Here is a 12,840-nt window from a genome sequence, read left to right on the forward strand (position 1 = left end):
TTAATCTTGTTTAGACTAGAAGTCAGAATAAATCTCAAAGGAACTGCAATTCTGTTCATCTTTCTGAAATTGATTTGCCTAGATTATTATTTTCTACAATAACTGTTAAAATAACATACCTCATCTTGTATCAAAAGTATGCATAAATCTTTAAAACATTCATACTGAAACAGAGTTGCTTTTTAAAAGGAACTTTCTTCCTCTCACAGTATTGTAATAAATCAAGTCAATCAGTATCCCAAGCACTCAATAACAGCTGTCTTCATAAACTAATTCAACACAAAAATGAGTAGTTGATTGTACAAAACGCACATTACTTGATTAACAAGTAATATCTAAATATTTGATAAGATACCCAGACTTATCTAGTGCATTGTAACAACTGCATCATTGACTTTTACCGGCCTCAACCCATTGTCTCAAGATACCTTTTTTCCATGAAACAGTTGTTGACAAACTATCACTCACATGCACAATAGTAATTACAGGAAAGTCCTAGACAACTGACAAATGAATCAACAGTTTGATAGCATCAGAAGTTACTTACCACATCTCGAACAATGGGAAAAGATTTCTTTCTACGCAGGTCTGGCATGCTATCAATTCCATACAGCCCACGGCCAGCACTGTAGGTGAAAAATCAAAGAACAAAATAAAAACCTGGAGCTTACAAGTTTGCATCCTTAAGAATGCATTATAATTATATATATATATGAAAATAAAATACTTAAAATATCTATATTTATAATTAAAATAAAAAAATAGCAGTTATCAGCTAAAGAAGTTAAGTGTTCCAATTCTTAGGAAAAAATAATGAGAGTGTTCTCGGTGTGGCTGTTTTTTTCTCCTAACATTCACCCAAAGCAAAGAGCAGCTGAAAGACCGTTTAATACCTCCTAAAGTTGTTTACCATGGATTTAGACGTTTTAACAGCAGCTTTCCATCAAAAGGACTTGTATATCTGATAGCTGAGATGGAGCTCAACATTGTACAGGATATCATTGCTGTCATAAACTTGGAGCCACTTCGAAGAATGAAAAGCTGACACACCAACAGGATTTAAAAGAATACACACTGATCCAGGAACAACCTGCCTTATCATCCCTGACTCTTCAGAAAAGGTAACAAAGGTATTATGCTCCTGAACTTTTCCCACAGTAGAAGTTGGAAGATTGCTATATACCTTGCCAAATCTAATTCAGAGATACTCTGAGATTCTCAGAGAAGCTAGGATACCGTATTTTTCCAGACCCAACATTTTCCCCTCCATGCTCCTCGTTCAGCACTTCTCTGAAATACCCTTTTTAGTTGTTCTATTTCTATCTCTGTGTATAAAAGTACATGTCACAGCAAAGAGTTTATCATCTGAAAGCCCTGGCTTTCTTTATATGCATCACAATTATTGGGTGAAAAGTGATTCAACTGAAATTAGTGACAGAATTTTCACTTGCTTTGAAGGGTCCGTACTGTTCCAAATACTCCTTTGCTGACTTGCGAATTATAACCCCCCACCAATAGTAGAGTTGACAAATTCTATATTTATTTAAGCCAAGACTCTGGCTGATGATTCCTGTTGGATATAGATGTTACAGAGTTCCATAGTTGCAGCTAGATCCAAAAGGAATTATAAATCATAGACCTCAGCTGTTACAATTTGCAGCCTAGCATATTGATATAAACTGAAATCAGTGCTGGGCTATGCTAATATACCAGACTGTAGGCAGTTCGGGGACAGACTCTATATCTCCAGTGTCAATATCTGCAAGATGAATCAACACAAGCCAACAGAACCCATCAATCAGAACTATAAATAAAGAGAGGTGAAATACATTAATAGAATCATTAAGGTTGGAAAAGACCTTTTAGATCATCAAGTCCAACTGTATACCCTTCAGAATCACCTACACATTCTTTTAATCTTGTAATACAACATACCTGCAAAGACCTTGATAAAGATCTTCCAGTGTGTACACTGATATACACAAGATTCAATGCCCAAAACGGATGGGTTTAACAAAGTCAAGAATCTTTCTCCACAACTTTAAATCGAATTGAGATTAAATTCTAAAAGCCCCATGCCCAACTCTCCCAACACCAACAACCATTTAGACTTCAAAGATCCTTCCTGTCTTAATAACTCAATATTCTTTTTCATGTGATGCTAAATTTAGATGATGAAAATGCTATTTTTTCCCTAATGAATTATAACTATTAAAGTTTTTTCCAGAAATTGTATAATTTTCCCCATTTGTTAAAAAAAATAAAATAAATCACATTTCATTAACATTTTGCAAAGCAAAAATTAGTTTCACATAGCCAGAAGGAGTAAAGCTGGTAGGAAAGCAAATTTTATTTCCTAATAAAGTTCTCCTAGGAGAACTTCTGAGCTTCTCAAGCACTGATGTTCTTCAGGGAAACCCTGTTCAACAACAAATTTTCACCCTTTCCCTTGCAAAGAAAATAATAGATATATTTTAACTCATGACATGTCTCAGAAATGAAGCATTACTTTCATCCTTAAGTTGTATATTGTTATTTAAAAAAAAACAACAGACATTTGATGTTAGATTAAATTGCCTGATTCTGAGAGATGACAAACCTCCTCAAACCCTTCACAATGGGACTTGGTCTTTTGGCACTGTGCAGGACCGAGTCACAGATCACACTCAGAATGAAGTGAAGAATAAGGGTATAAATTGATTCAAAATACTGCTTTCTTAAGATACTACAGCAAAGACAATGCAGGATCTTTAGAAGCTGACTAAGGTGAAAATGCTTTTGGGTGCTCTTTCTCTGTGATGTTTTCAAGTTTTGAGGTGCTTTATTGTTAACAGATAAGGTCTTGCAGAAAGTTTCTTAAGTTTATGTCATTAATTGGCATCGCACTTATGGGGTGTATTGTGGGCAATATAATAATAAAATATCTGGAATACAGATAATTTCCTATTATAGGGGCTTAATTAAAGTTTTTTTAAGGGATGTGAGTTGCTATTAAGCTACTAGTTCCCAAAGCAGAAACTTGAAATAAACATGAGCTTTATATACTCCCCAGAATGTATATAACATTTAGCTACAAGACAAGGCCCAAGTTCTTCTTTATTGTGTTAGCACCTATTAGTTCAGAGACAATTTTGTATTCTGCAAAAATTGAAAGTAATTTTTGAGCTTTAGGAAAAGTTTGCAGTTTCATTTAGATCCATGTTGACCAAATCTAATTAAAGATATAAAAACAGTATATGGGAAGAATTCATTCCTTGTTCTAGGCTCTGAAACCCCCCTGATGTACAAAAGGAATTATTTCCAAGACTTTGAAAAACGAAAGCTTAACCTGAAGTCTCTAAAAGAGATAGATTGGTAAATATCTCAATACTAACAAATATGTACAGTACATACTACAACAGTATGAGGTATTCTTCTTGTTGAAAATCCTTTAACCAGAAAAGAATTCAGCATGTTCTTTCATAATAGCCCTATTCTAAATGGTTGATATTACTGCTAATACTTCTGTACAAGTACTTAAGTTTTAACATGAATGTAGTCATAGTCATTAAAAAAAAAATAAAAATAAAGTAGTCAACAAAGGAGCTAAGTTTGAAATTACTGTTTAAAATCTTTTGGTTGATAGAAGGTCATTTGTTTACCAATGCAGTAAGGAATGGAGAACTACAAGCTGACTTCATATCAATGGCCTTAAGGTGGATCAATAAATTCTGAGCTATTCACAGCACTGGATAAAAGATACATTAACAGCTGCGACTGACTCAGTAAAAAATTCCTGTACAGAATACAGGCCAGTTGGTCCAAAGGAAATTTGTAGGCAAAAGGACAAAATAATGTATAAAAGACATAAACTTGTCACATGAGAATCATTAATTATTATTCTTATTGCAAAGAATTTGAAAGGAATGGTACAAATATTCCTACACTTACTGGAACTTTCCAGGTTTGGTGAACTGGCGTTTCTTATCTTTTGCCCATTAGGACATTTTTCTCTATACTCAAATGAGAACTTAGTGCATGTATCATACACTGTGCCTGAAATTGATAACTGCCCATATCATGAACAAGCTGCCTAAGGCAGCAGCAAGAAGTTTATGCCTAAAACTGATCCATTCTGCTTCACAGTCTTGAGCAAAGCTTGAGTGGACCCATTTTCCGTGACTCTAGATATAGCACAGAATACACTGATGTGTTATGTTCACACAGATAATCAGATAAGCTGTCACCCTACACAATCAATTGGCTTCACTTCATCTCCACCAGTGACTAGACAACAGAAAACTCATTATTCTAGAGTTTTACTAAGTCAGGACTGATCTACTGGGGAATGATTTTTAAATTTCTTTACAAATAAACTGGGAGCTGGTAAAATCGTTAACTCAAAATGTCACCCAAAATCCAATAGGATATGGAGGTGAGAAAAGCATAAATACATTCTCAGTGCAAGGAGATTGCAGGTCTGGTGCAATTTTCCAGAGAAAATTGGATCTGACTTTTGGTGTCAAATGATATTTTAACATAATTTGGATTGCACCTGTCTGTACTTAAGAACAACAATTCTTCATAGAGATTACCAAATATTTAGGTTGTCAGTAGGATGCTGAAGAAAGTTAAAGTCACATGAATAGCTTTAAAGCATTATAATAAACGATTTCCACTTAGTCACAGCAGCAACAATAATACCTTATTTAGTCTGATCCTGCTAGTGTTCATCAGGCCCACACTGTTCACTCAAATTATTCTTTCTTCTTTATTACAGACAATAATACGACTTGAAAGCTATAATCAAAACATTCAGAATGAACTCTGATGAAAAACTCTATCTTCCACTAAAATCTGAACTTTTTCTAGACTGACAGTTTAGTGTAGTAGTTCAGATGCAACTCCCAACAGTAAAATATATAACAATTTCTGTTCTGTAACCGGTAGGTAGTCTGTATGGCGAGGAACGTGACAGATGATCTATATGTATGCACATATATATATACACACACACGCGCGCGTACATATAATTTTTTTGCAGATGCAGAATTGATCAGCTATGTTTTCCTTTCAGCCCATTTAAGCAGACTGTTCCTCTACTAAACTATTCAAAACCCTCGGCGAGGTACTCTGCTGTATACTTGATATATTTAGCTGTCCAAAAACTTCCAACCTTTTTCCTTCCAATTCAGTCCTCAGTTTCAGAGGACTGAATTACAAATTGAGAGCTATGGCACTGCACGTATTCACTAGCGATTCTTAGAAAATCACAGTTTAAGTTATAGTAACATTACAAATATTCAACAAATACAGTTTTATAAGAGGTATCAATTTTATGTCACAAAACCTGTATTTGATCAAAGTAAATCATTGCAAAAACATTGGTATTTTTGTCATTAAAAATGAAACATCTCACTATTTAATATAAAGAGGTTTTTACTTTTTCTTCTTTTTTTCATTCCTAGGCATAAAGATTTTGGAAAGAATCACAGCCACTCTTTAAGGTCTGTGTAAATGAGTTCCTCTCCAGATGAAAATAATCACAAAAATGAAAAGGTGAAGTTTCACTGTTTTGTTTTTTAAATCATTCAGTATTGAAGATACATTTTAGGTTACTGGGATACTTCATTGTCTTTAAGTTCCTAGGATTACATAATATTTCAGATTAGATTAGTCTGTTTTACAGCCTAATTAAGTTTATTTAGTTAAATGTGATAAAACGCCTAGACAGCTTATAATGCTGGTCTGATATCATGAAAATTGAGATTAATTTTTTTGAGAATTGAGCTGGGGGTGAGGAAGGGAAGAAGAAATGTATCACTGCTGTATATTATAATCACAAAATGTAGCCAGTGGCATTTGTAAAAACAAAAATGGAGCCATGTAATTTAATGAAAATAATTCTGAGACAGCCACACTGTCTGAAGACCCACAAATCCACACTTGGGTAGCAATACATACTTTTTGCTGGAGTGGAAAACTAGAATTCGAGGTCTACAATTGTATATGAATACTGGGAGAAAATAGTCACATTAGAGAAGTACAGGACTGGATTTACAGCTTTTCCTGTTCCTCACTATATTAAAATGCCATCAAAGAAATAGCTCTGAAAATGAAAGTTGGATTAAAGGAGTCTTAATATGACCTAAAAATACTATATTAAGAAATGAAAAATAAAAAATAAAAAATGAGCAAAATCTCTCCATAGGAAAAAAAAACAGTTATCCTAGCCAATTCAAGAAGCTGTCAGAAAATTTTGGGGTAGACTAGGCTACACTAAAAGACTGTATGCATTCCAATTTTGACAGACTGTGTGCTCAAATGAGTATGTATATTATTGTCATGGAAATTTTGAAATTATGTTTGTGAGTCATATTTCTGTAGTAAAGATTTGAATTAATCACACTCAGGATATACTGATGGATGCTCAGGTTCTGACTGAGGCAGAAAACCAGACTTTGTGACTATAGGTTTGAGCCTCTCTCTGCCTTCCAATCACCGATCTGTTCAATGTTCATTCCCAGGTGCAAGCCAAAGAGGACTAACAGATATTCCAAACTGTGCTAACAGGCCTCGGGGACCATCTCAGCTTTTGGAGAAAACAAAATCGCTTGCAGAGAAGTTCTTACTTCATTTCTTTCTCCTGTCATGCTTCTTGTCACATTACAGGGAGCTGATGCTAGGTAACTAAAATGACTTTAAGTTAGCTTCAGGCAATTTGGCCTCAAAGTGCCACCATTTCAACTTGTAAACTTTTTTCCTTTATATTTTTTCAACATTTTGAAACACAAAAAACCCCACCAAAACCAATCCAAAACTAACCCATGCAAAACCCTCTAAACACTAAAATTATTTCCTAAGGCCCAAACTAAAAAAATGTTATTAAACCCCAAGCATTAGCACAACTGCATTAAAACTACTTTTGCTGATATTCTTGACCATTACACCAGAGCAAATAAGTAGTTAACACTGATGAAGACAGAGTATTCACAGTGCTGCAAAAATTGTCTAGAAGGAAAACCTCATCTCAATTTTTATAGGGAAGAGAAAAATCCAAACATCCTTCTCAAAATTAACACTCCCTTAGCAGAACTGCTGCAATACCATAAAACCAAGGATTCATTTTGAATTCCCTCTACCATCCTTGAAGCCTATGTAAATGGTTTCCTTAGTATCAACATGGCCATAATGAAAAGGCATCAACAAGGGAAAGAAAAAAAAAAACAATTTGCATAAAGCTTGTGAGAATTTATAAGGTTGGGATAGGAAGTCCTACAAGACAAATTAATTTGCAAAAACAGAAGACCTTCCTAGACCCAGATGAGGTAATAACACGCTAAGCTTAGTTTACCTTTGACAATATGCATCCCTGTGTTTGTCATTAACATAGGATCATAGCATCTAATCAAAATAATAATATAAACCTACTGGAGCAGAAAAGATAAAACAAATTAAAAGCAATACTAAAACATCAGTGCCAACCTAATGAAGGTGGTGAGACTGTATCTTAACAAAAAAAAAAAATCCCCAAAACCTTAATTTCTCTTTTAATTCCAGATATTTATGTAGCTGTGAACTTTCAGCATGCTGTATCATCATGGAATCATGGCCAAACAGCTTTACAATATTTCCATCTCTGATATTAATTAATAATTTCTGCAGACATGGTATCACATGGATTTAGGAACACATAACTAACTGTTCCCAGCCTACACATGTTTGAGTCTAGGTAGCATTCAACTAAAACTTCTTCAATAACATCCAAGACAATTTATTTCTGCATCAGAAAGTCTTTGATAAGACAGTTAAACATAAAACAAGGAGAGTTAAGCCAAAATGAAAAGTGCAGAGAAGACTTAGAATCTGGGAGGCTGCAAGTTCCTTATCGGTGTGGATGGCACCTAAAGCACACTTCAGCTGGAAGTTAAGGGGATGGGTGAAATGGGAAAAGTTGAGAAATCAGCAAGAGGCAGTAGACTTGAAACATGAGAAACAAGAACAAATTCTTGAAAATAAAGAGCACAGCTTTAACTGACCTGGTAGTAGACAGTAGGTGGGTGAAAAGAGTCTTGAACCTCTCAGAGCAAATCTAGACACATCATTCTTGACTTGTAAAATTTCAAACAAGGATTCTTGAAAAGGTAAGCAAGAAGTAAGCAGTTCTACTAACTTCAAGTTATGGCTGAAGTTTGACAGATATAGCAGGAGAGAGGAGTCTAGCTCAAACCAGTTGGGCAATTTGGATATTTTTTTTAAAAGCACTGTCTTCAGGATTTACATCTAATTCTTCTAACGCATCAAGTCCATATTGACACATTTTTTTCCACAGAAAATTCCCAAATTGCCTGTTGGCTATATTAAAATCCTCAAAGGCATCCCTCTAGTTTTCTTTGTAGAGTTCCCTCTAGTTAAAAGAGAAAAAAAATGGTAACCCTTTCATATCTTAGCTGAAAGGGTAAAGCACTTACCTAGAGTACAGGAGAGTTTATTTCAAACTTTAGAAGCATTATCACGTTCCAAACACTATCCTAACTCTTACCCTACCAATTTAGGAGATAAAGTGTTTCTCCCATACCTTCTTCTGATGCACCTGCACCATTCTGTAAGAAAGCAAAAAGTATGCATAGAGTATTTATGCATTTCCTTTCTATGTTCACATAAACAGTCTTTGGTGCAGGGTTTTGCTATTAGAATTTTCTTTTCAAGAACATGAAGATCAAGGTAGACTGCAACTTCTAGATACATCTACAGATATCAGCAAAAGCATGAAAGCAACAAAATAACATTTCTAAGGTTGTGCAAAGTGGATGTACATAGACTAAGAGATAAACTCAGAAACTCACATTCTGAAGGCTTTTTGTTATTCAGGAGCAGTTCCATCAGCAGTGAATAAAACTCATCTTGTGTATAAGGCATTCTTATGCCACAAAGAGCTACTTCTGACAAGCAACGTCCATAAAATCACTCTCATCTATTATTCTGCTCTATAACACAAAATATGACTAAAATTGAGGCTCTTACTGGACTTCTATTACTGATCACTAAGGAGCAGCATATAGAAAGGAAAAAAAATCCACATTCAAGAATAGCTAACAGTCTTCTAGGAGAAAAAAATTTATATCTGGACTGAAAAAATGGAAGGCCAAACATGAATACCATATAGAGGTATATTTGTGTTTATCTGTAGAAGCATTACCAAGAAGGAGAAAAAAAAACACAAAACCACACCAAACTTGTAACACCTAGTCTTTATCTTGAAATACAAATAACACATTTATTAAAAACTTTGCTGAAACAAGAGATTTTTCAAGTATCAGAGATATGTTGACTGGGGGGAGTCTGAAGCCAGGTTAAGACTAGCTATTGGTTAATATTTCAACTGCAAACAACTAGGAATAAATTACTATCTGAATGCATTCCCTCACTTCAGTAATACTGACTGAATATACACCCTGTAGAGAAATAAGGCAATTGTGGAAAACCTCTAGACATGGTTTGGTGTCCAGAGTGTTTCTAGTTAGCTATGTTCTAAAAATCTCTTGATCTTGTTTGTACTCGGCACCCACAAGTTTAATAGTAATTCTGGGTTAGTGTGCTTCAAAACCCACTTCCAATTGTCTTTTGATTACCAGTAGGTATTTTAACAGATCGGCTTATAAATGATAGAGGAAGAAACCACAAGACAAGACGTTTCCAATTGCTTTCATTGTAAAGGGGTACCCTTCTCTGTAAGAATCTAGTGAAATAATAATAAATCCTATTTTCCGCATGAGAAATTTATGTGTTCCTTATGGTAATAGTTGACTGGAATCCAAGGAATTATCTGAAGCAGTTGCTTTACCTGCAGGACACTGAGGCTTGTATTGCTTAGTAGTCAGTGTTCTGTGTTTTGACATGAATGAACGTGTTGTCAAATTTTCTCTTTCAAGAAGGAAAACTATACTCTTGTCTCTTACTTCTCCACTACCTTATGCGGTCCCTGGAGCACCATTAATTGCTCTCCCTGCATTCCTGATGCGATTAAGCTTAGTTACAGGCACAACAATTCTCAACAAGAAAAAAAACCAAAAACCAAACAACCAGCAAAACAACCAGCAAGCCAAATCACCCAACCCCTCACTAAAACCTCAAATCTATGCTTGAATTTTTTTTCTTTTTGAGGGAAAGAATATTTCTTTCCACAACTGCAGCACTGCTTCTATTTTTCAGAACTGTTCTCCAGTTTTACTCCACAAAGTTTATATGAATTGTCACTTTATGAGGGACTTCTGAACTTTTCATCAATCTTCGAATTCATCTGGGTCCAACAGCTGCTTCTGCGTAATTTGGGATAAACAGTGACTCTTTCTTTCTTTTTGAAGCCTAAAAAGCAACAGGGAGAAAAGCAGCTTTGGCAAGGGTTTGCCTGGAGCAGGTAGAGGTGGCCTTGCAGTGGCTTGAGATGTCAGGATTGTTGGAGGGGTGGGATTCAATGGAAGAGAATGACAACAACAGCAAAGACCACATTTTTAAACTGTGGAGGACCTAATAGTATGACAGGCTGGAACGAAGGAGGCTGGAGCAGATGTGAACCTGTGCATCTATGTTTTGGGTTTGGTGGGAAGAGACAGAGGGAAAGTGCATAAGCAAGGTAACATGCTAAAGAAGGGCTACATCAGAAATTCTGATCAGTGCCGCTTAGGGTGAAGACTGGTAGTCTGTGGATACAGGCACATATAGAAGGAGAACGGTAATAGCCATTGGACTCCTGCATATATTGGGAGGGGAAGCAATTGGGGCAGTCGGTAGGCAAGTCATTTCCATGTTACTCCTGGTAGTAGAGCAGGAATATCATTTTATATTCTTTAAAATGTTGTTAATTAGGTTTTGTCCCTGTAACCCTCACTATAAATATTTAGTTAGAAGCACTACAGGAAAGAAACAACAGAACTAATTAAACCAAAAAATCATTTCAAGTACACAGAACAAACTAAAAGATAACAGCACGAGAGGGGATTGGTGCACAATAAGGTGCACAATATCCAATAGAGACATGGAAAGGCTGACCCATCAAACTCTCCTATTTCACAGACAGATAAAAAATAAATGTACACCTGCCTAGGAAGATACATTTCAGTTTTAAGTGGAGAGTAAGAGAATCCCCTGGGAGATCCAGTGGGAAAATACAGTTCCACTAATACATATGTGCGCTGAAAACACACGTCAATTTATTCTTGGAGAACTGCATATTTAGTACTTTTTCTTGCATCTTTACTGAAACAGCCCTGACTTTGGGAATATGAACTAGAAATTCTCCTATGCACAGATTTTCTGTACAAGAACAAATTCAGTCCTTCTAATAACATTTAAGAAGACCATAAGTACGCAAAGATTGTTGGCTATCAGCTGGAAGTAAAGATTAATACACTGATCTGGATTGGGAGATCAGATTTGTTGAAAAAAGGGAGAATAGCCACATTACCAAAACTAACAAACTGGGCAATGCTGTATTGACAGTGAAATATTAGTCTCTGCATATAGTCTTTGGAACATTAAACACTATAGCCAGAGACAAACTGTTATTTAGGTTTCATTAAATTTACATTATTTCATATAAATTTACAATTAATTTACATTAAACTCTCTACTCCCCTCCCTACCTCCAATAATAACTCAACAACATCTTGACATAGATGATGAAGTTGAAGGCACACAAGTTATCATTCAAGGGAAGAAGGAAAACCTGTAATGTTGGTTATTTTTTGTGTGCTTCTGAAGATATTCTGCATAACAATCATCTATTTGAATTTGTCAGAGAATTCAAGAAAAATACATTTGTTTTACCATTGAGAATATGCCACTGAAGGAAAACAGTGATTGTTTGCATGCAGCACCATCTGTGAACCATTAGCAAATTTCAGAATGGATTAGGCCATGTGGTAAAATTATCAGTCTCTGATATGACTGACATCAGACAAGCAATGAGTTAATAGAGAGCAAGTCTCTGGGAAAAGTAAAACAGTACTACCCTAGATAGATATATCTGATGAAAAACCCAGCTGATGGACATATAATTTTCAAAAATACTGAAAGGATGAATTCCTAACCTCAACTTTAATAAAATGAAGAAGAAAAATTAAATTAAGAAGATGTTATTTGATACTGGCATGGAAAGAACAGGAAAAGTGGAGCTTTTGCTTTTAACAGAGAAGTAGCATAAGAAGCCCTGGACAACTGTATTTGGTCTTTGCCTTTTCTTTCTTGCCCTGGCTTTTCTCTCATTCCATGCAGCATAGGGGTGATCATTGCAGAGAATGAAGGGTTGTGGTATGTGCCACAGACTCGGGATGTGCTGGTGCGTGTGAGGTGGGTTCACAGCATTGTACTATGAGAGAGAGGGAAGAGTAAGGCAGAAAAGAGGCAATTAAGATACTTTTATAAAGCAAGGTATCAAGGGCTGTGATGAAAAGAATCTCCCCTCACTTCAAATGGCACCTTTTGGGGAGAGTAAGAGGGAAGAGGAGTCATAGCTAAAGCTGCAGAAAGTTGTGCTGGCAGTGAAGAGGCTGAGGGATCATAGAATTCAGGATTAGTTTTTGCATGCAGGAGAAAATGTGATTACAAGAGGCACAAAAGTCTTTGAGGTATCAGCGTTCTTCAGCTGAATGAGAAGTTAAATGAAAATGGCATCACTGTTTTCAGAGTGTGATAGTGAAACAGGGGCTTGCACAAAGATTGCAGACAGCAAGGGGAACAGAGGCCCAGTCCGAACTTTGTCAGCAAAAAGAGTAAGGTTTAATCTAAAAACATGAGCTAGTATTGAGCTACTGTCAGTCATCTGAAGTAGTCTTATGCAGTGGTTACAGGATACCTGTACAA

General features: G+C 35.7%; 1 protein-coding gene across 2 annotated transcripts in view; it reads right to left on the reverse strand.

Moving 5' to 3' along the window:
• Positions 1-12,840, reverse strand: part of UNC13C (unc-13 homolog C) — a 178,401-nt gene that overhangs the window by 141,107 nt on the left and 24,454 nt on the right. For both annotated transcript variants that reach the window (XM_027792581.2, XM_027792579.2), the window contains exon 4: positions 548-626. In XM_027792581.2, coding sequence (XP_027648382.1) covers positions 548-626 — 79 coding nt within the window. The remainder of the gene's footprint in view (positions 1-547; positions 627-12,840) is intronic.

This window comes from Falco peregrinus, chromosome 1 (genome assembly GCF_023634155.1).
Source record: "Falco peregrinus isolate bFalPer1 chromosome 1, bFalPer1.pri, whole genome shotgun sequence".
NCBI classification, from domain to species: domain Eukaryota; kingdom Metazoa; phylum Chordata; class Aves; order Falconiformes; family Falconidae; genus Falco; species Falco peregrinus.